Source organism: Pyxicephalus adspersus, chromosome 3 (assembly GCF_032062135.1).
Source record: "Pyxicephalus adspersus chromosome 3, UCB_Pads_2.0, whole genome shotgun sequence".
Taxonomy (NCBI): Eukaryota; Metazoa; Chordata; class Amphibia; order Anura; family Pyxicephalidae; genus Pyxicephalus; species Pyxicephalus adspersus.
In genome coordinates this window covers 40803369-40826708 of record NC_092860.1, presented here as the reverse complement: position 1 = coordinate 40826708, position 23340 = coordinate 40803369, and the positions used below count along the sequence as shown (strand labels likewise).

Here is a 23340-nt window from a genome sequence, read left to right as displayed (position 1 = left end):
GGACCTTCTTAAGGGCAAGAATACAATAGAGGCAGTAATAGGTCACCTATAGTTTAGCCGTATTGCCAATCTATAGATTCAGCTATTTGTTGATTTTCTATTCACATTTTTTTGCTATTCACTTTTTTAATGCATGATTCTTATGTTGGGATGTATTCTACCTGCCTTCGTCCCATAGTAATGTCATCTGTGTAAAAAATACACCTATTTCCCAGGGCCGTAGTGCTGGAAACTATTATATTGCATATGTTGGTCATATCCTTTGGACCTATTTGATATTGCTGTGATTTCCTACTGGCTGTTTTCTTGCTTTGTTTGCATTTCAATTTTAAAAAATATGTAAAATTAGAAAGAATTACTCTCATTGCAGAAGTCCAGCACACCTCTGGCCAACTCAGCCTTCCTAAGAGACTAAAACTAAGTGATTTTATCCCTCTGAGGTACTTATAATTTATAAAAAAAAATCTGCACCTAAAAGTTATTTGTGTGACATATTTAGATGAACATGGGGGAAATGATGACTAAAGTCCCACTTTAAGTATGGTCTCAAAACTTAAGCCGCTTTTCATACGCACCTGCTCATTGTTTACATTGGATATTAGAGGATTTCAAGCTGCAAAGTGCTGGATGGCAATATTCCTTATAGAATAAACATACCTGATCACAGCTTAGCGTTTTTTTCAAAGGAAGACAGCTAATAAATGTGTTTTACATAGGGATATTACTTGTCCCTTTCTGCAATAAAGAATTGCCTGTTCGTAAAACTAGTCATAAGTGATAAACTAGTAAAATTAGTGATGCTTTTCACAATACTGAGTCTTTAAATATACTGTATACTAAAAGCCTAAACACAATATGCATAGAAATAAAATGTTATAAAACCAAGGTAAGGCTCTACATTGAGAAGATTTTCCTTCACTTTCTGTCCCTGTAAGGCTGCGTGCACATGTGTAATAATTGTCATTGGAAAGGATCTTTCATGATCCTTTCCAACTACAAAACACACCACGATGCATGAACGAGCACTGTACTGTACACACATCGCTGTTCTGCTGTATGGAGAGGGGAGGGGGAGAACAATGGAATGGCACCCTGCTGCACTCTCTCCCCCTTCACTTTCATTACGATCATTCCTTGTTGGTAGTCCGTGGATCCGCCAGGGTGGTCGACGAACGACGAGCACTGTACACACACCAGATTCTCATCCAATATCATCCCTGAGGCAATTATCAGACGAGAATCATCTGACGTGTGTACCTAGCCTAATACCTACACAAGGACGTAGTTATCACCATGAAAGAAAAGCACATACAGCAATAAAAAGACACATCAAACTATTCCTCTATTCACTTAAAACACAATTTTACAGTATATTTGATGATTGGAGAGATCTTTCATCACTTTTTGTCCTGAGGGTCTGTGTCACTGTTATAAAAAATGTTGGTTGTAGTTGGGCTTTAGGGAATAGCTGTACCCTCTTTATTCAAAGTCATTTAATATGTATCAGTACATTGTCTTTGTCATCTATTCTGATTGAACATATTTTCTACATTTTACCCAGGATGAGGGAGGAGATTCAAATGTCTATCTTAAAAAACCTGACAAAGATTTTAGCATGTTTATTTTTGCTGTATTTTACTTTTTGTAAAAAAAAAAGTATATTTATCATGAAACTATGTAATAACAGGAATCTACAATGTGTTCTGGTTTATAGATAGAGTGGAAGCTGTAAGAGACCTGATTCTAGTGAATTCTCTTCCCTTAATTTCTAATTCGGACACCTCTATGAATTGTATTGCACCTCCATGGAGTTCCCCAGAGACCATCTCTATTGTTAGAGACTTTGATGCTATTGTAAATACATTGCAAGATCCACTGGAAGTTACTCAGGATGAAACACGGCGTGCCGCCAAAAGGGTGTTGTGGAAAAAGGAGAAGACAAGTGAAGCCATTGGAGCTTATTACTGTGAATGGAAATCTCGGGATACAGTCACCAGAATACGAACTATGAAGATGTCAGCACAAGGTAAAATGTATTGCACTCTCATTTAAAAGCAACCAACTAACATAGGCCAAGAGGGACAATGGGATTTATTTTTTTTTTCAGAGATAAGAATGATATATTTTATTTGCTTGATGAGAACTAGTTTCAGTAACACATTTTAAATGTTTGTCTGCAGGTCCAAAATAAAATTGTGTAATAAAAAAAATGTATGTATAAAAAAAGTTAGTTTTAACTTTTAGACAGGGTGAGGAAGGGCTTATTTTTTTACCATTGTTGGACCATTGGGGGTTATTTCCCTTCACTTCTGCAATGCAACCAGAGGTTAAAAGAAAAGAATTTACCCCTGGACAATTGTCTCTAAATTCCCATCCCCCCCTAGCTGTGGGAACAAACCTAAAATTTTCCTGTGCAGTTTCCTGTGCAAATAGGTGAATCTTCCCAAGGGAGACACAGCCAATCCTTCCCCATTCAACTCTCTAAAAAACAGCTTGCCAAAAGATACAATTTAATATATTACTACCATAGAACCAATATATATACTACCAGGTAGAAGTGGTCAGATAACTCAAAGTTGAGCTATTCTGATCTTTGATAATGATTTGATTAATCCAAGCTCAGTTCAGAGTCTGGAAATCCTGTGCATAAACCTGTCACTGACAGCCATAGCATTGATTCAGCCGATCCAGCCAGCAGAAGTTTACAACTGTCAGTGACTCCTGGCGGGATTGGCTGAGCTGTGTATCTGTCATTGAGAGGAGTACAGGAAGCTCAGCATAATCCAGCTGTAGAGATTTTTTTCTTTGCAAGTTTCTATAAGAAAAATCCCATTGAGAGTATTGCAGCAAATTCCCAGCAACATGCTCATAGACAGCAATGAGATAAGTTCCATTTGTGTAAATGCACTGTAGACAGTGAGACATTGCTGTACAAGAGCCCAATTCTATGTTTTGGTAAAACATGTATTTATAATATGTCTCTGCACTAGTAAATCAGGATTCTACCATAATTCCACTTAAAGCTTAGTTTATTTATCTGTCTTTGCTGGGTTCTGTATCCCTCAATATAGACCCCTGCCACTTGTTCTACTGTTTGACCATAAAGAGGTTTAATAATCCCTAATTAGTTATTAAATAAACCAAATCATGTTGAATTTTGGTTGAATTTATTTTAATTTTTGGGGAAAGTAATTGAATTACTTGAAATTTGAACATCCCTAATGAATTTAAAATATAATTTGTATTTTATTTTATTAAAATGGCCGTCTTTCTTGTTTTGCAGCTTCATTCATACCAACATCATTAACAGTCACTGGAAGTTTAGGAGACAACATAACACTTAGCTTTATAAAGAAGGTTCCAACTGACGAAGATGCAGTATTCTACAAGAACAGTAAGTAGAACTAGGATATTTTCTTTTTTAGGAGGTAACCTAAGATACGTTTCATTTAAAACCCTGGAACCCCCTGGATATGACTATGAAATTTAAAATAAATTGTGTGAAAATGTTCTGTCTAGGACGTCAGTTCTTTTTCATTTGCCTCCCATTTAACTATTCCACTCTTCTCAGCTGAAAGGGAAAAATTCCACTATTAACAATGGTTTTCATACTTTCTGTATGATTCTGGTCTTTTCATATTTTATATTAATATTTTATGTAATTTGTCACAGATTTTGTTTTGCCTTGTTGCAAAATGGACCTGTGAATGTCACTGGGAAATTGACAGTTACTGTACCAATGAGAACCTGGGTGATCCAACAAACTTGGAATGGATTTCTTATAGTCCTATGTTATTTATTGGCAAATGTTTTCAATCCTAGACCAGAATCAGTCAAGGTTTGCAGGATTACCCAGGTTCAGCCATAATGTACAATCTTCTCTAGTATTGGAGAGCTATAATATATCAGGCCAATTAAGTTTTATAAAATCCTTGTACTGCATATATAATTGACCTGTGGGGACTGCTGAATGTCAGATTAAAAGGAAATCTGTACAGTTATCAAGTGAAAGAACTAACTGTACGGCGTTCCACTATATTCCAGATTCCTTTTTTCACTCTGTACCAAAGCATGAAGTACCAATTCTACTGGAGCACACCATAATGAATGTTCAGCTCAAGGATGCAAGTGTGTACCTTGTTCGTTACATTGGAGGCAACCATTTCAACACTGCTATGACCAGGCTTATTGTCAGACGTAAGTTCAGCATCAATAAGGTAACTGGTAGTAACCATGAATTTGTATAAAATGAACAGTGAGCACATATATAAAACTAGCATCACAGATATATAGTGACATTGTTCTGGTCTTTTCCCCTCGCATATAATGAATTATGCATACTATAATTATTATTTTACCTTTCAGGATGTGAAGCACAAATGTGGGGTCCACACTGCAACATGACATGCCCTGATTGCCAAAATGGTGGCGTCTGCCATGATGACACTGGAGAATGTATCTGCCCTCCAGGTTTTATGGGCAAAACATGTAAAATGGGTAAGCAAGATTTCATCTTCTAAAACATAATCAGTAAAACCACTGGGCCTTGTGCACTTGGTATATTGATCATTTTATAAAAAATAGGGCCTACTTTCACAATATTGTAATCAGAATATCACAAATTAACTCTAAAAATAATCTAATTCTATTTTTTTTGCAGCTTGTGGTGAACACAGATTTGGTACAACCTGTAGAGAAACCTGTGGAGAAAAAGAAACCTGCAGAGGACAGATGTTCTGCCTAGTGGACCCATATGGCTGTTCTTGTGCTACTGGCTGGAAAGGACTTATGTGTGATGAAGGTAAAATTCATAAGCTAAGGTTAAAATGAAAGTCTTTCAAATAAAAAAAAATATATATTTTGGAGCCACAATTGTGTCTAAGATCGAGGCTTCTAGGAAAATAAATGTTTAAACATATTTAGCTAGGCAATACGTAGATGATGAAAGTCTCATAGTCCTCTTAGAGCAAGTTTATTGTTGTTTTGCAGTTAAAATTGAAATCTGATTGTTTTTCTCTAATAGATAATTCCTATTTATTTTACAGATAATTGTAAAAGGCAATAGCTTGATCTATATGTAGTATGTAGTTATGGATGGAACTTGAATAGATCTTTCGCCTATCTACCAGCACTTGTTTAGTCTAAAGCTGGCTACAGTTATGTTAAATAATTTGGCTGGCTATGTTAAATAATTTGTTAAAGTAGATAGCAAAATAAGTACCTCTTATCTCTTATATTGTTTTGGAGGCTGTCCAAATATTGATGTGAGGTTATGTCATAAGGCCAACATCAAGGCCATTAAAACCAATGGTCATGAAGGAGTATAGTGTGGGCATTGGAAAAATGTTATCAAACATGAAGCACTCAAGTACCCATTGGAATAGCAAAAGTGATAAAAAAATCTTCATCTTCACAAGGGATCTAACACTTCTGCCTTTCAGTATACTCCCGCCATACATTTAAAGCCCAATACAGTCGTCTGATGGATGGCAAAGGATTGTCGCAGGAAACCATCTTTTGTGATGTTTTCCAGTGACACATGAATGAATGAGCACTATACACAGTGCTGTTATGTTCAATGGAGAGAGGAGGGTGGAGGACAAACGAGTGAGTTCCATAAAAAATGAGTGAGTTCCATAGAAATGAACAGCAGTCCTTCCTATTGGTCATTCATCAATCTGCCATGACGGATAAGCATGGCTGTTCTTCTCAGGCAACCATTATCTGACGTGTGTGCATAGCTCTACTTAATACAACCCCCGCATATTTCAAGGTTAGATAAAAGGTTTAAGTAGTGTAGTTTTTACATATTTGTCTTCAAAAAAGACAAGTTCTCTAATGTTTTTACTTTTACTTTTCTTCATGTAGTGAAGAACTTCTCCTTATGTAGTTTATTTACCTAAACAAAGAACTTGTGACATTCGTCAGTCACTTATTACACTGTATATTTTCCTTTTTTGGGAGATTTTGTATCTGTTCCATAAATGTTCCTTTGAGCAGCTATTGTCTGACAATATTTCTCTTCACTATGCTTTGTAGTAATGTAGACATTACTTACATGTTTTTCAGCTTGTCCAGAGGGCTTCTTTGGACCTGACTGTAAGATGAAGTGTCTTTGTGTAAGAGGAACCTGTGACAGGTTCAAAGGTTGCATTTGTCCTCAAGGGTGGCGTGGGCTTCGCTGTGAAAACGAAGGTAAAGCAAGGTAACACTGTATTGTTATATATTGGTGGCAGCAGGACACACATAGATATAACATTTTCCTATTGTGCTTTTATGCAGCCTTAGCCAATTTCTACAACAAACTGACACTCTCAGGAAATTATCTGCAAAGTTTATACAGTGAGTTAACTGTTCCATGGACTACCGCTGGTAATATCATGTTTATATGGGAGAGTCAGTATTAATAATAGGCAACATATATTTTGTAGACTGACCTAAAACTATTATTCCACAGCAGTAAAATCCAATATTTTACGTGGATATTTTAGTAAATAATATTAAACCCTTTAACTTGTGACTTTTGCAATAATTGTACATATATTCTTTATTTTTATTCTTAATTTTAACTTCTAAAAGATCTGCACATAAATGTCCTGCTAAACAAACAATACATTGTTACAAAGAGTTGCGGTTGATCCCTTCATACCTTATTTTTCCCCAGTTTACTGCTAGCTAAAGTAAGATTTAAAGCATGGGATTCACAAATGTATTCATGGACAAAATCCATTACACAAATTTTCTCACTGCTCAGTGTATATTACATATGTTTGTGACCATTACGACCATTACCATGTAATTTAATGGTAAATTAAAATGCAATTCGTCCCACAATCCTTATCTCCATGCATCTGAACATAAAGTTATCATTATATACATTTTATAAAATAGCTACTAATAATAAAGTTCATCTAAAGCAGCGGTCACCAACTGGTGGTCTGCGAAAAAATTTTGGTGGTCCGTGGCTCTGGTCAGTGCACCTGGGGGCACGCACCGGTCAAAGCCGCGGACCATGTCCCCCGTACAGTGCCTAGGCTCAGGGAAGTGTGCGAGGTTATGTGACAATGACGTCACTCTGAGGAGGTTTCTCCCTCTTTGATGGACATCTGTCTCTCTGCGCATGTGTGATCCAAAGCCGGTGATTTTAGTGGTCCACGGGACCGAAAAGGTTGGTGACCACTGACCTAAAGCTTATTTTTTTTCCTGTGAAAAGCAACCATTTTCAATGTGATTTTGCCATTTTACTGTAGATCCAAATTAGATTAGATTATAATTTTAGGCCAACAGAAGTATACGTAGTTAATGAATAGGTAGAATTAAAATGGATGTATAAATGCAAGGGCAGCAAGCACAGAAATGCTCATTGGTACAGTGGCAAGAGCAGAGGCAGCAACCAATGAATTGGCTGGTGATTTGTACACTAGGATGGGGGGTCAGCTGCAGTGGTAACAAAGGAAAAAAGGTTGGCATGAAAACATGAGGAGGGGGGAGATTCAGCAATGGTGGTGCTTGCACTCTGGATGTAGTAGCTGATGGGGCCAAAAAAAAGAAAGCTATAATAACCCTAAGGCTCTATTTAAACGCAACTGTGCTGTCCCAAGCAAGTGTCTTATAACAGATACAATCCTGATAAGAACATAAATGTTGATTTCCTAAAAAGCTACAAATTTGAGGCACATTTGCAGTTTGACACCAAGTCCCATGAAATGTGAAATGCGTTTGACTTGCTTGTGTACATGGAGCCATACACAGATTCTCAGACCATGGGAACTTTCTATATTAAGTACTAAAATATACTGTGAACGTGACCTTGGCTACTAAGAAAGGAATATTATGTGAAATTTTGAAAGCAGTGACAGAATGGAAAATACAGGAAGAACAATTAGATCAAAGGCAAAATCTTGATAAAGTCCAAAACCAAAACCTTAACGGGTAGCAAACTACACATTTAACTATTTACCCAAGAACACCACTGAGCTATGGTGATTTGCAAAGTGTCATCATTGAAAGTTGCCAGTCATATCACAGAAAAGTGAATATATAGCAGCTTACCAGTCCATAGATGTGGTGGCTTGAATCATTTTTTCCTTTTCAGATTGTCTTTCTTGGAGGCAAAATAAAAAAAAGGTGATTGGTTAATATGAGTTACCACACTTTGAAAAGCACCACAGGTCTTTCTGCAGCCTTATTATGGAAGAAATGTTCGAAGTTTATTAAAATCAGTAATATTTAATTGTTGATAATATTGTACAATTACTATCAATATTTTTTTTCATTTTATTTTGTTCAATCTTATTTAATTTTTGTTTATGAGCCTTTTTCTCTATAAGCTATATATTTATTAGTCTTCAGTATAAATATATACATTTCCAGATCATTGGACACCTGGAACAACCTAGCAAATAATTGCAAACTAGCAAAAGTGTGAACGTCTATATCTTATAAGATATGATAATATGATTGCCAATTACTTTAAATATGTGCAAAATATTCTGGAAATAAATGTAAGCGATCTTTTAAAATACACATAAAGGGTCTGATTGATAAGATGGGGAATCTGACATTCACTGAAACGTTCCATGGTGGAGAATCTTCCAGGTTCATATATTTCAATGGCAGTAATTGGTTTCCACCAGGGAATATTTCAGTGAATGTCAGATTTACAGAGTTACTGAGAAACAGCTGATAAACTGATAAAATGCTTAGTTATTATTATTATATATTTAAATCCTTAATCCTTTTTGCTCACGCATCCTAATGATTTAACCAACCCAAGTCTGATATTTCACTCCCTTAAAGCTACTTGGAAGGTAAATACCGTTTTAGCAGTCAAGCTCTCTCTACTAATCTTGCTTAGACTCCTATTCATCTTTCTCAAGATATGTTTTACTCTTCATGATATACAAAAAGGAAGACAAAACCAAACTGAAATAATAGGACCCGGCTAAAACACAGAAGGGCAGATCTGGACCAGCCACAGTGCAACATTTCTAATAATTATATAAATAGAATGAAAATGTTGGAGGGGAACAATAAAGACTTTCAGATAATAAATTTATCAATATTTTACTTACAGTTTGCCAGCAATCACACAGAAGTGAAATATCAGTTTTTGGTTTGTGCATTTTTCTGTTCTATATTTTTAAAGGTTTACAATCGATATTGATATACAACACACAGCACCAATGTCTCATATATGTATATTCTATTTTTTAATAATTACATTACTGACTGGAGTTTTAAATGTCAAAGCCTTCAGATATAGGTTAAACCCTTTTTTTCCATCAACAACTTGTGTTATCTGCAGTGTAATGTACTTAATTGCTCCATGTTTATACTGATCAAATATTTTATCTTACAGGTCCTCCCTACATTCCACCGCAGATAGAAGAGATGGAAACAACATTAGAATTGAATTCTGGGACAGTTTTTAAGCCCACTTGCAGGGTTACTGGCTATCCAGCACCAAGTGCACAGGATTTCCTTCTTTTTAAAGAAGATGGCACTACATTTCAGGTAGATTTCACCACTATTTAAAATGATGTCACTAACCTGTGCACCATATATCATAACCATTTTCTGCTCAATCACCCAAAAATAAATTTGTTCATTTGGAATATATCATTCATTGGTTACAATTTATTCTTGGCCTGATTGGTGTGGATCATTGTGTTGTCCTATTTAAGACAGACAAAATATAACTGCTTAATATATTATATATATATATATATATATATTATATATTATTATAAATGCAGTAATGCTTCTGTGGACTTGCTGTCTAAAGCATACATTAATTTAAAAAGAAAATGTTGCACCTACAAAGGAATTTATGCTGTAAGGCATTACCTGTCATTCAGCTTATGGCCAAAAGCATAATAGGAAAACAATACATGATAGGGATACAGCACATCGAATAATAGGGACAGAGCACATAGCATGATAGGGATACCGCTCATAGAATGATAGGAATACAACACATGGCATAGTTGGGATACAGCAGATAGAATGTCAGGAATATAGCACATGACATTTTATGGCAGCATTTGTATCTTGAGCTTTTATGACTTGTATGTTGGACTTCCTAGTTATACATGTTTGACAAATCTCAGGGGTTATCCTATGAAAATTATTTCTATTAGGATTTATAAACATATTTCTATTGCAATTTTTTTTTAATATAGGCCGTGTCAACTACTGAAAGTGATCAGCAGACAATCGCCCAGTTTTCAGTTGGAAAAATTATACCTCGTTATTCAGGGCTGTGGATCTACAGTGTAAAAACGGAGGCAGGGATGACTGAGAAGCATGTGTATTTCTCAGTAAAAGGTAAGAAAGCACTCTTACTGATCTCAGGGTACATGAAATATATGTTCACTATTCTTCATTGTTCAGATAAGCCTTTGTCAACCTTTTTCCTCTAAAACCCTTAAAAAAAATTTCAGGTGTTGGGGAACACCTGGGGTTGGGGTGTTAGTGATCTTTGGATTGCTACTATTACAGATAGCTAATAAAGTACTAGTCATGCTACTGACTCTAAAAAGTGGTTTGGCCATGAAATTGGAGGTCAATCGGCCAAAGCTTTTGGAACCTATAGCGACCTCTGGAGGAACCCAGGGGTCACAGATATTTTGGATGATGAACTACAGTAAGACTGTAAGACTACAGTAGGTTTAGACAAAAAGTCTAAAGTTTTCTTTACAATATAAACTTTAACACATAGCTACATATAAAGCAATTATAAGCTACATATACAGAAACAAATATTAGCACAGTACTAAGTCTAGTATTATAATACAAAAACAAATATGTGTTATGTTAAACCTTTCTGAACATGCTACATACAGATAACAAGGAAGCAGATCTTTTACTTGCTCTTACCTTTGCATTTTCTACATTTTGGCACAATATTGTTATTAAGAATATAAAGCAATTTTTTTTTGCTTTTTTTAATTTGTAAATGACTTTGTGATTAAAATCAGCATTTTACGTTAATTATCCAATCATGTGCAAGCAAAGGTGTGTTTGCTTAAATGTAATTAGATAATTAAGTTGAACCCCAGTGAACATTTCCTTTGCAAATTGAAAATTAACTATTGCCTACCTAATCAATTCTAAATGTATATGTTGATGTTTTCTAAAATAGTTTTGAATTTTGTATTTCTGCGTTGTCTCCCTATCTCCATATATTTATATATATTTTATTCTTGCCTTTTTCTCCTCAGTTGCTCCATATCCACAGTATGGACCGAAGCTAAACAAAAGTGGACCTAACTATCTTAATATCTTTGTTAATATTGAATCTTATGGAGGAGATGGTCCAATAGCCACAGTTACTGTACTATATAAACCTTCAAAGAAATCTACTCGGTGGAAAGACCACGTTGGTAGGAAAATATAAGCTTGAATATAATGAAACTCCAATGACCTATAATAATAAACTTTGGAAATGACTGCAGCAATAAGGAAAATAGAAATTACAATCTAGAAAAATGATTAAACTATTCAAAAAATATAAATAAAAAGTGACAACAAAAGACTGCATAACTTTAAAACCTAATTTGTAAAAACAAATGTGATGTGTCTTCTGTTCCTACATTAGTTTTGATTTTCCTAAATAATGATAGTTATAGCATAGTGTATATTTAACATTGTACTGTGGTTTCTGGTTATAAAATATACTTAATTGTCCTTCTTTAATGACAGAGTTTTGTTTTTTTTTTCAGTTCCCCTAACTGATAAAATTGCAAAACTTGAAAATCTGGAGCCAAGAACGGAGTACAAAGTCTGTGTTCAGCTCGGTCGCAAGGGAGATGGAGGTGTTGGTCATCCAGGCCCTGAAAGTCTCTTTACAACAGAGGCATTTGGTAGGATTATACTTGACTATATCTTTTTAAAGCCTTCCAATAAACTCTAAATGGGAATCATATTTTATGGTGCAAATTATATAAAAAATATTTTTTTTATTATTATTTAGGATTTATTGGTCGAATTTTACATGTAGATTGCCAATGTTGACTTAAACTGCTAATGTGAATCATTAACTAAAACATTTTTTTGCATCTTATTATTTTCTGTAGGACTTCCCCCACCGAAAGATATTAGTCTGACACCTAACACTCAGACATCTCTAAACTTGACTTGGCTGCCCGATTGGGAAGGCTCTGAAGAAGAACATGTCAATCAGGCTGAGTGCGTTAGTTCAAGCAATCCTGACAACCTTATTCATACAACAGCCCCGGGAAATAAAACTGGAATTATTATAACTAGCCTGAAGCCAAAGACATTGTATAAGTGTAGGGTGAGAGTAAACACAAAGTCTCAAGGTGAATGGAGTGAGACAATGTCTGCATGGACATACAGTGACGGTAAGTTCTGCAATATTCGAAATTTTCTTACCTATCACTATCACCTAAAACAGTCACTTTCAAAATTGTAGGATGATCTAATGATGTTGAGTACATTCACTTAATCAGTTGTGTGAACATATAATTACATTTTATGTTCATGTGAAAAACACATTTCTGTTTACTTATCTGTGAACAGGTTTTGGTATTTAAAAGGAATAGGGTTTTTCGTGTAATTGAATAATTGAAGCGAAAGTAAACACAATTCAATCCCTTTAGTAAATCAGCATCAGTACATTTTCTTCGATGCAGTGCTCTTGGTGGTATGGAAGAAACAGAAGTTTGGGTTACTCCTAAGTTCTCCTGGGCCATATGATAGTGTCCACTCCATTACTATCAGCTTAGTGTTAGTGGTGTGGACTGGTGCCGGTTATTACGGTTTGAACATTCTAAATGTGGGAGAGAAAGGAGAAGTCATGTTAGTGTTGCAAGAGCATGGTATTAATAGGTATTAATATCAGGAGTAGTAAAACAATGGTTTTCTGTACAGATGTTCTTAACACCTGTTTATACTAACATTCATTCAAGTTACCCTGGTATGGCAGTAATTCTAAATATATAATGCTTCATCATCTTTTGCTATTGTTCTATGCTCAGATTAATTTTTCTTGGATTGTAAAGATCATAATGAAAATAACAATACCTTGGATTTTATGATATATTATATTCATGTTTACAGAAGTTCCACCACCACCCTCAAACATCAATATACTTAACGTCACGGATTCATCAGCCATTGTCACTTGGTCCATTCAAGAGGGTCATTCGATCTCCTCTGTTGTTATCCGCTATAAAATTTTTGGAGACACAGGGTACAATCATGACATCAAGATCAGAAATATAACTATTACTCAATACCAGTTGAAGGGACTTGAATCCAGCACACCCTATCTAATTGAACTTTGTACTGAGAACAATATTGGGCAAAGCACTTATAATCCAATCCGAGAAGTAAAAACACGTCAAGAAATGAAAGGTGAGATTTCCAGAATTTTAAATTATTTAAGGATTTAGGAATTTATTTAAGGCTTGCAAATACTCTAACTAAGGCAATAATCATAGATTCTGTTTTCATAGATCTGTATGAGGTACAAATCATATATAGTTTTACCCTAATACTAAAAGATACTACCAAAGCTTAAATGCGGAACAAGAGAAGATGTAAAAAGTAAACATTGGAAAATATATAACGGTTTAGGTAAAACGTGCAGCTTAGGTTTACTAATAAATATGTGTAAACAATTTTGTTGACTCATCCATTCCCTGATTCATGTAGAGGTGGTAAAAATTATCCAATACTATATACACAGATTAATAATAAGTAGCAACTGTTGAAAGTGAAAAATAGGCAAGAGTAAGGAGTGACTATGATAAAGGGTACTAGGTAAAAACATCTCCAAAAAGGCAGATCTTGTGGGGTGTTCCCATTATGTAGTAATTATTACCCACCAAAAGTTGTCCAAGGAAAAACTACCAGTAATCCAATGGCAGGGTCATGAGTGCACAACACTAACTGATGTCTGTTGGATGAAAGTGAAACTATCACATCTGGTTTAATCCTGTTGCAAAAATTGTTGTAGATTTTTTATGCTGTCGAGCAAACATTATCAGAACACACAGAGCATTCTATGTAAAGGGTTGTAAAGTTACAGACCACTCGGAGGGCCCGTGCTTACCCCTGTCCACCACTGAAAGTACTGATAATGGACATGTGAGCATCAGAAAAGGACCATGGAGCAGTGAGACTGGTGTAGGCAATGCAACTTGAAGAATCTGCTGCATCGAAGTGATGGATACCAGAGGACAACTTTAGAGGTCATGTGGAGTCAATGGGTCTGATTTATTAAAGCTCTCCAAGGCTGGAGAGGATACACTTTCATCAGCGAAGCTGGGTAATCCAGCAAATCTGGAGTGGATTTCTTAAAATAATTTTATTTGTTAGCAAATGTTTTCAACTCTGGACCAGACCTATTCCAAAATGTAATAAAGATTTGGTATTTTTGGCTAAAAATACTGTATGGTTGGGCTATGTCTAGGCATTTTAATAAAATGTGTTATTTTCACTTACTCAGGTGCTCATGAGTCAAAGGACAACAATATGCTCCTGATTGCTATCTTGGGCTCTGCTGGTATGACCTGTCTGACAATATTGCTTGCATTTCTTATAATGCTGCAGCTGAAGCGAGCCAATTTCCAGCACAGAATGGCACAAGCTTTCCAGAACGGAGTGGTGGGTGTACGTAACAGTTTAATTTGTATGTTGATTTCAGAAAGCAGAACCCTGATAAATTGTTAACTTACAAAAGAAACTGAAAGCCCTGGTGGCCACATACCAGATGCTTGTCAGTTAAAAGGAAATGGTTTTGAGTTCACCTTCTAAAAATACTAGTCTTCTGGCTGTCATGCTGGTGTGCTGAATTTATATGCTTAGTGGCCAGAAGAAAATCACTGTTGGCGACTTCTATTTTTCTCTCAGCTTAAAAATCAATAAGTGCTGCTAACACAGGACAAATAGGAGGTTTTGTTGGCAGAAATGTAGAAATACCTTCTATCATAAGCTGTTCAGATACTTTCATTCTCCTACAAATAATAGAACAGGGTTTAGAAACATGCAGTTTTTCTTTTCAGCTAGCTAACAATGTCAAAATATTAAAAAAATATATAAAACACACAATTGCTTTTTATTTGTCACTGCTTTTCTTCCCACCAACTGAATCCCATGCTTTACTAGTTTAGGTGGCAGGAAGTGATATAGGGAAGCAAACTATTATCAGAGTCTCCCTGAAAACATAAAATTTAAAATGAACCACACCAAAGGGGTTAAAAAACAGGGAAAATGATAATTCTCCCCAATATTACTGAAGGAAAAGCTTTTGTATCATAGAAAGATTCCCCATACCAAGTGACCACAAAGGAAATAAAGGAAAATGTATCCGTCGCAAGACAGCACATTTTCATTGCAAAAAGGTTTTATCCTATGAAAAGCAATACAATTAGGAAGGTTCTAATTATGGAAATTAAATGTTAAAGTAATTTGATTTACCTTGATGTGCTCTTGTTTAGAGAGAAGAACCAATAGTGCAGTTTAATGCAGGAACACTCAACCATTTAAGAAAAGCTAAGAACAGCCCTGAGCCTGTGGAGTACCCTGTTCTGGAATGGAATGATATTAAGTTCCAGGATGTGATTGGAGAGGGAAATTTTGGACAAGTTCTCAAGGCTCGTATTAAAAAAGATGGCTTACGAATGGATGCTGCTATCAAAAGAATGAAAGGTACAGTAAATAGCACCTGCTAATCTGTATGTACTCATATGTAAGCTCACAATGTGCTAATAATAATATTCCCTCTTCTATCTGGAATTAGAGTATGCATCTAAAGATGACCACAGGGATTTTGCAGGAGAGCTTGAAGTTCTGTGTAAACTTGGCAGTCACCCCAATATAATAAATCTCCTGGGGGCCTGTGAGCATCGAGGTGAGTATATACCATATGCGGAAAATTGCTTTTTCAACTTCTAATGCTGCTAAACAAGTGATCATATGCCAGCCCTCACCATATATCATCATAGATTGTTTCTAATCCACAACATAAATGTAAATCAGCTTTGACTACAGAGTACTAAATTGGTCACTACCATTGTCTTTTGTCCTAATATATCAGGATCCTTGGCTCAGATAAAAGTTAGAATACTGTCCATTACAAATGGCTAAAAACAAAAACAAACCAAATGAGTTCACAGCTAACAGCTCAACAGCTAACAATTCACACTTGTTACCCAAAACAAATTCCATTCATTCTATTAATTCTCTGAATCAACATGTAAAGATCTATTACTGTGACCAGTTAGGAGAGCGCTGTCTTGATTGGTTCACACATTAAGGGCATAACAACATCTGTGCGACCCTTTGCCTCCAGTGACCCCTTGTTTTCAGTAATCCTGTATCTCCTGTGACCTCATGTTTCCACTTTGAGTTTAGTGACCCAGAATCTTCAGTGCTACTATGATTCCAATTACCCCAGTGGATTCTGTGCCAGTACCTCCCGAGACCCCAGTGCCTCCTGTGGCCCAATAAACTAGATAACCACATTGTTTTTGGCAAATGGATTAGTGACGTTAGGAAAATAGTACAGATTAATGGTATTCTTAACAAACATCATTATCACCACATTCACTTTAAAAGTAGTGTGTGTGACCACAATGGAAGGTAATCCATTACTTACCCTAGTCCATTAATATATGAAGTGAGGTAACCAATCTCCATATTATTGTAGGTACAGCACAACCATACAAAATCTGATCACCCTTTTTGCACTATAAAAGTTGAAATCAGATTTTGTTATCAGATTACTACTTTCAAAGAGCTCTTTCATTTTAAAACAGACAATTAATATACTATGTTCATCTTCAATATAAGCTTGATTTTTTACATTAAACATAATTACATTAAGTAAAATGCAAATAGAATAAATGTAAATAAGAATAAAAAGAATGAATATCCATTCATTCTACAGGTTATATATGATCAAACTTAGGGACTAGGTAGTAACTTTATAAAGTTTATTCCAAGATGGAAGCCATGTCTAGGAAACACGTTAATAAAGATGGGGAATGTAATAGGCTATTCAATTTCGGAACCATGGACAGTCCACCGCACTTTTGTGGGAGTCCTGCTTTTGATAGGACATCCATTGAACTTTGATCATGAATTATAATTAGTTGGGTTAGTATACCTTATCTTACATTTTTAAACTTTTCATATTTTTTGCCATTTCTTTCCTACAGGCTATTTGTACTTGGCAATAGAATATGCCCCTCATGGCAACCTTTTGGATTTCCTCCGGAAAAGCAGAGTTCTAGAGACTGATCCAGCATTTGCAATAGCTAACAGTACAGCATCGACTTTATCATCTCAGCAGCTTCTGCAGTTTGCCGCAGATGTGGCCCGAGGCATGGATTACCTAAGCCAAAAGCAGGTTGGCATATTATGTGTTTAAGATTTCTGAAGGAATTACATAGGAAATTGTCAGTTTCTAAAGATTTGGGAAAGCAGATGCACATAAGTGATTTAGTTTGGATTCAGGATTGATTTATTGGTACATCAGTGAATTTAGCAGCACACAAGTGAAACAGAAATCAAAAGTCATTTGATAGGAAAGTACTTACCGAAAACTAGCTGGCACAGAATTAATAAATTTTGGAATCCACCAAAATTGATGGATAATGCATCATCCCTGTTGATCTCCTACTTAAAGTATCTCCAGAAATTTCTAGAAAACCATTAGGATTTGTTTAGACTGTTAATATACTGTATGGAACAGACACTTGCCATTATCATAACCGAGTCTGAGATACCTTTGTGCTTTCGAAAAATTAAGAAAATGATCTATGTTAATTGAATTCTAGGAGAATGTAAACTAGCAATCCAAAAGCATTGACATACAAAAACTGGCATTTGAATCTGGTAGTTGCCCATTTTCCTGATAAAGCGACTGCCTGATATTTAGGAATTACAATGATACAGACAATACATTTTCAGATAAATTATGTGGTACCTATACTAAAGACAGGGAAGTACTATTTTGAAATGTGTTAAAAATATTGTAAGAAGAGACATGTGCTCCCCTTAATAACCAATGCACATGTGTCACATACAAGCCTAATTTCTGAATAGAATTGGCCTTTCTTTGTAGCTGTAATGTGCAATGTTAGCCATTTCCTCAATATACCACAAATGAACCATTCAATAATAAATTGATGTCTAAAAATGCAATAGTATAAGGTAATAATTACATTTTGTCTTTGCTAGTTTATACATCGGGACTTAGCAGCCAGAAATATTTTGGTTGGTGAAAACTACATTGCAAAGATTGCTGATTTTGGTTTATCCCGGGGACAAGAGGTGTATGTAAAAAAGACAATGGTAAGTATCCTGATAAAAAGGTATTGTAACATTATTGCACTGAATTTGAACTTTATAAGGATGTACAATATTGCCCTCAACATACTATGTACATATATTTATTCTGTAAAGTTAACGTTTCCTATATTATGCTGAAACTTAATAAAGTTGCATATAGCTGGACATATTAAAGCTAGGCTCTGGGATATGCAAACATTGTGTAAAAAAGGGAGGCATGTGTTGTCCTACTTTTCTTGATGTGCTTTGTGCATATCTTTCAAACATGTGCAGTAATCCAATGTAAAAATGTGCTTCAAAGTGGGAACTTCTATAATAAAGACCAGGCGTTGCCTCTCTGCTGGTGCAGGGTGACTAGTCTTGTATCCCCCCTCCCCTACCACCAGTCCTGTAGTTTTCTGCATCCATTAACAAAGTAGTATTTGTGGATGTATAGAATTTGTATCTGTTGATGAATATTATCATAAAAATGTTTTTTGTGCCCAGAATTCAGTTTTAAAATAGTTGTTAGAGTAACCACATTTTTTTTATTTTTTTAGGGAAGGCTTCCAGTTCGATGGATGGCAATTGAATCTTTAAACTACAGTGTTTATACATCAAACAGTGACGTGTAAGTGCATTTTAATTCTAATCATTTGTATATTCTGCATTGCAACAGGAAGAGAAATCATGTAATAAAAATTCAGAAAAAATAAAAATAATAAAAGCAACTGTAGAAACCATTGTTATCATTAGACTTATATAGCCAAAATCATACCACATCTTGATCTACTTTATTCCGAGAAACAATTCTACCAAATTTTTAGGTATTCTCCACAGCAATTCTCCACCGAACTCAGCACATAGTAAGATTTACAGTATGGTCTCTATAGATTGCTACTCAATAAAATAATTCTTTGGTGTACCTCAAGCATTTGCACGTCAGCCAAACAATGATTATGATTAAAAACAGCAGTATGCTAGCTATATTCCTATGGAATCGGTTGGATCACTCATCTTCTGAATGGGTGATCCATAGAGAAGATGTTCTGTAAAATAATTTTAGCCAATGGTTTTACAAATATGAGCTTTTGTAAGCTAATTGTTCATTTATGGCATGCTGATTGACATTATTATTATGTTTTTTTAATAGATGGTCGTTTGGTGTTTTATTATGGGAAATTGTCAGTTTGGGTAAGTGTAGTAGCTTGTTAACAAGACGCCATACTTTTAAATTGGTAGTTTTTATCTGTATAAGCTTTACATCTGTAATCACAAAATTTAGCATGACGTTTTTTTAATTAGAATGCCTGACACTCAAGATAAGTGATAGATAATATGGGGCTCTCTAGCTTTAATGGAAGTGCATATTCCTCATAGCTTGTTGTACACACATTACAGTATTTGTTTTGCACAAATAGTTTAAACAATATATGAACGCTCATATTTCATTATTTGTGGAACTCCCTTTATTGTCAAAAACCTCAACTCTGCAAAGAGTTTGTATGTTTTCACTGTTTATGTGTGGGTTTCCTCCCACATCCCTCTAAGTTAATCTTAGACAGTGGTAATGACAAATGACTATGGTGGGGACATTAGCTTGTGAACCCCTTTGAGGGACAACTGGTGACATGACTATGGACTTTGTAAAGCACTGTGTAATATGTCAGCAATATATAAATACTGTGTAATAATAATAACCATAGGTTAAGTGACCTAATAACCAAGCATATGCAGTTTTTTAACCTAATGCAAAATCCATTTACATCTATTTTTAAAAGCACATATCATTCAAGAGGCAAATTCATTTTTGGCTAACTTTCATTTTGTCTGTTGCGGACATGTTGCATGACCCCAATTCAGTGGCGTTTAAGAACCAAGTCAAACAATTTGTCTAATGTAGAATATTCTTAATCAGTTTAAAATGTATTGGATCCCCAATAATTGTAAGCTGTCCATGCACCTAGATAACAAAACATCCCTACACCATCATACAGTTGGGCAAAGCCTTCAGTGGGGTTTTGTTTTCACCAAGCATGTTGTGTATGCTGACCTAAAAGTTATAGTTGTTTCTCATCTATATACAGAACATTATTCTAGTATTCCTTTGGAACATCTAGATCAGTCTTTCTTAACCTTTTTACTTTGGGGAAAACTCTTGAAATAAGTGATTTGAAATTCAGGAAAACCCTGCTATAATTACTATATCCACAGCTCACAGTATATGTTTGGTTGTCATTGGTAAGAATGCTTTTTACATTGCTGGTCAGTGGGAAGAATGTCATCCTTACATATAGTCAAAAAGATCATTGGTGTCATTTACACTGACCTGGGAGTCACAAGTTGCTATTTGAACAAGGTAGCCCTCTAAAGGAATTCCAGGGTTCCACAGAACCCTGGTTGAGAAACACTGATCTAGATGGTCTTTAGCAAACTTTTAGAGCAGTGATTTTCACACCTTCTCAGTGCTCTTTTTACAGTGCTTCAGTGCCCTTTATGAGAACTCTGTCCTTGCGCCTTGTGTCCTTGCATTAAACCCTGTGGAACACCAACGCTTATAACATTACCAACAGTACATTTTTTATGTTGTTTAGCCTTTAATAACCTGACTTTATCCAATGGACAGGTGGGACTCCATATTGTGGTATGACATGTGCAGAACTCTATGAGAAATTGCCACAAGGGTACAGACTTGAAAAGCCTCTCAACTGCGACGATGAAGTGTAAGAAAAGCATGCTATTCTAAATATTACTTCTGGGTTAGGTACTTTATGTGAATGTGCTTGATTCTCGAAATTCCATGTTACAAAACTGTGGTTTGAGGAATTTGTTTTAAGCTTAACCTTTCACCTTAACTGGACAAATAACATAATCCCTACGTGTAACAAACTTTGCTGTAGAAAAATGACTTTAATTGGTTTTTATTTAATTACCTGCCCAATACATGTGATTTAGTCTCCTCCACATGCTACAGAGTTTCTGAACCAGACAAAAATCTCTACTCGTGATTTATTGGGAGGTTGTGTTACATGCCCTATGGCTAATACCTAAATTAGCAATTGTATAAATCAGAAATCACTATTATTTATATGACCTATTGTCCTTATTAGCTGTATATAAATTATTAAAAGGTAATTTAGCTACTCACAGGGAATCTCTTAAGGGCCTGAATAAATATTTATGCATGAACTTCAACATCAATCATTATGACGGTGTTGTACAGGACATCTTCTGACTGCATAAATTGACTTTAATTTGACCACTGTAAAAATTAATTTTATTCCAAAGGCTATACACAATGTGCAAAATAATCTTCAACTTTTTTTTTATCTTACGTAATAATAAAGGTATGATCTAATGCGACAGTGTTGGCGGGAAAAGCCATATGAACGACCATCATTCGCCAAAATTTTGATGTCTTTGACACGAATGCTAGAAGAAAGAAAGGTAAATAGTACCAAAAATTATATACATTTACACACTTGAGTTGAATAAAAGCAATGATGTACAGAATTTAGAAACTCACTTACTGAAATAATTTTTTCAGTGTATGTTGGCTAAGTTCCCAATCTCAGTCAAAGGGCTGTGCAATATATTGTCAGATTTCGGGTACAAGATATTCTGGTAAGTCATGCATTTGGCAATGGCAATGCCTTTTATAATTTTTTAACACCATATCAACAATGTCAGCAACAAGACTGGTCTTCTGAAGATGAAAGAAAAATTCAGTGATAATGTTAGTAAGTAGCTTTGTACCACCACTTTTCTGAAGTCCTCCAAATATCATTGCTCATGCATGGTCATAATGTGACGTGATTTATATATAATTGGGGGCTCTATATACTGTGCAGCAATTAGCCACAGAATATGTGAATAAAGGTGCCTATGTCTAGGCACTATATATGTCTGAATTGGGAAACTAATCATAATGAACCACAAGTAGGGTACATTACCAACCTATTATTCCGATGATTGTTGTATAACCTGTTGGCTTCTGCTATCTCAACGGAAGAATAATAAGTAGCCTATATTGATTTGCCATGCCCTACATATATATATATATAAAGAAATAAACTATATTAGGACTTCTTTGTTTAATAACTGCTTTTTGTGAATATTTTCTTTTTGCAGACCTATGTGAATACAACACTTTATGAGAAGTTTGCCTATGCCGGCATTGACTGCTCAGCTGAAGAAGCTGCATAATGTGATCAGTGTCTTCTATCCACTAGCAGCAGGATTTGGGTGTGCAATATTGTGTTTTGTCTGAAAATGTCTGTAGAATATATTTTTTTGTACTACACCTGTAAATTTTTTTTTATACAACTGTGTAAATAGGTTCTCTTCTCAAACTAAAATGCATGGGAACTGCTAAATAGGGAAAAAATACCCAGTGTATTAGTGATACAACATTTTTGTTACTGCTAACACTATAGTTCTATAGCATACGTTTGTTTTATTACTATTAAAGAATGACACCAAAAACTGTATCTGTGGCAATATTTTTAACTAAAAGGCAGAAGCTGATTATTCTGAATAGAAACAATGACAATGACAGCTTAAAGCCAAACCAGGGTTTAAAGAAAAAGCAACCTTGCATTGGGGCCACCCTTTGCACTACAGATAAATGCACAATAGGATGTAAAGGATGAATAATAAGGTAATATTTTTCCTTATTCTTCACTATCCTAGTAGCCAATAGCCTTGAATGTTGACAGGTCCATTCTCTCTTCCTATACAATATAGAAGCACTGGTCCTGCATTGGATGTTGATAGTTATAACTGGTCAGGTCTGTGTTACAGATGTGCATGAAGGAGCATACATTGGCCATTCTAAATAAATAGATGTACACATTATACAGTCTAGTATAGTGTTTTTGTGAGCTGTACTTGTGTTAAAGAGTTGTAGTGTGCTATTTACAATGAGAAAGATTGCACCACTAGTACTGTAAACAGGGGCATCTGGTAGTATTGTATTTTAATAGTAAAAATGACAATCCAGTAAAACCTTTCCCACACTTTGAGGAATCAGAT

General features: G+C 35.2%; 1 protein-coding gene across 2 annotated transcripts in view; it reads left to right on the top strand.

The window, feature by feature from the left end:
- TEK (TEK receptor tyrosine kinase) overlaps positions 1–22791 on the top strand; it is a 38889-nt gene extending 16098 nt beyond the window's left edge. The window contains exons 2-23 of one of the 2 annotated variants that reach the window (XM_072404317.1): positions 1715–2026; positions 3284–3394; positions 4045–4197; positions 4366–4497; positions 4661–4801; positions 6070–6195; positions 9362–9516; positions 10185–10329; positions 11226–11387; positions 11727–11867; positions 12081–12368; positions 13087–13383; positions 14480–14637; positions 15471–15681; positions 15773–15883; positions 17193–17383; positions 18217–18330; positions 18867–18937; positions 19460–19500; positions 20933–21029; positions 21654–21753; positions 22438–22791. In XM_072404317.1, coding sequence (XP_072260418.1) covers positions 1715–2026; positions 3284–3394; positions 4045–4197; positions 4366–4497; positions 4661–4801; positions 6070–6195; positions 9362–9516; positions 10185–10329; positions 11226–11387; positions 11727–11867; positions 12081–12368; positions 13087–13383; positions 14480–14637; positions 15471–15681; positions 15773–15883; positions 17193–17383; positions 18217–18330; positions 18867–18937; positions 19460–19500; positions 20933–21029; positions 21654–21753; positions 22438–22512 — 3332 coding nt within the window. In that variant the 3' untranslated portion in view covers positions 22513–22791. Of the gene's footprint in view, positions 1–1714; positions 2027–3283; positions 3395–4044; positions 4198–4365; positions 4498–4660; positions 4802–6069; positions 6196–9361; positions 9517–10184; positions 10330–11225; positions 11388–11726; positions 11868–12080; positions 12369–13086; positions 13384–14479; positions 14644–15470; positions 15682–15772; positions 15884–17192; positions 17384–18216; positions 18331–18866; positions 18938–19459; positions 19501–20932; positions 21030–21653; positions 21754–22437 lie in introns of both variants that reach the window. The other variant, XM_072404316.1, reaches the window with a different exon arrangement.
- The last annotated feature ends 549 nt before the right edge of the window (positions 22792–23340 follow it).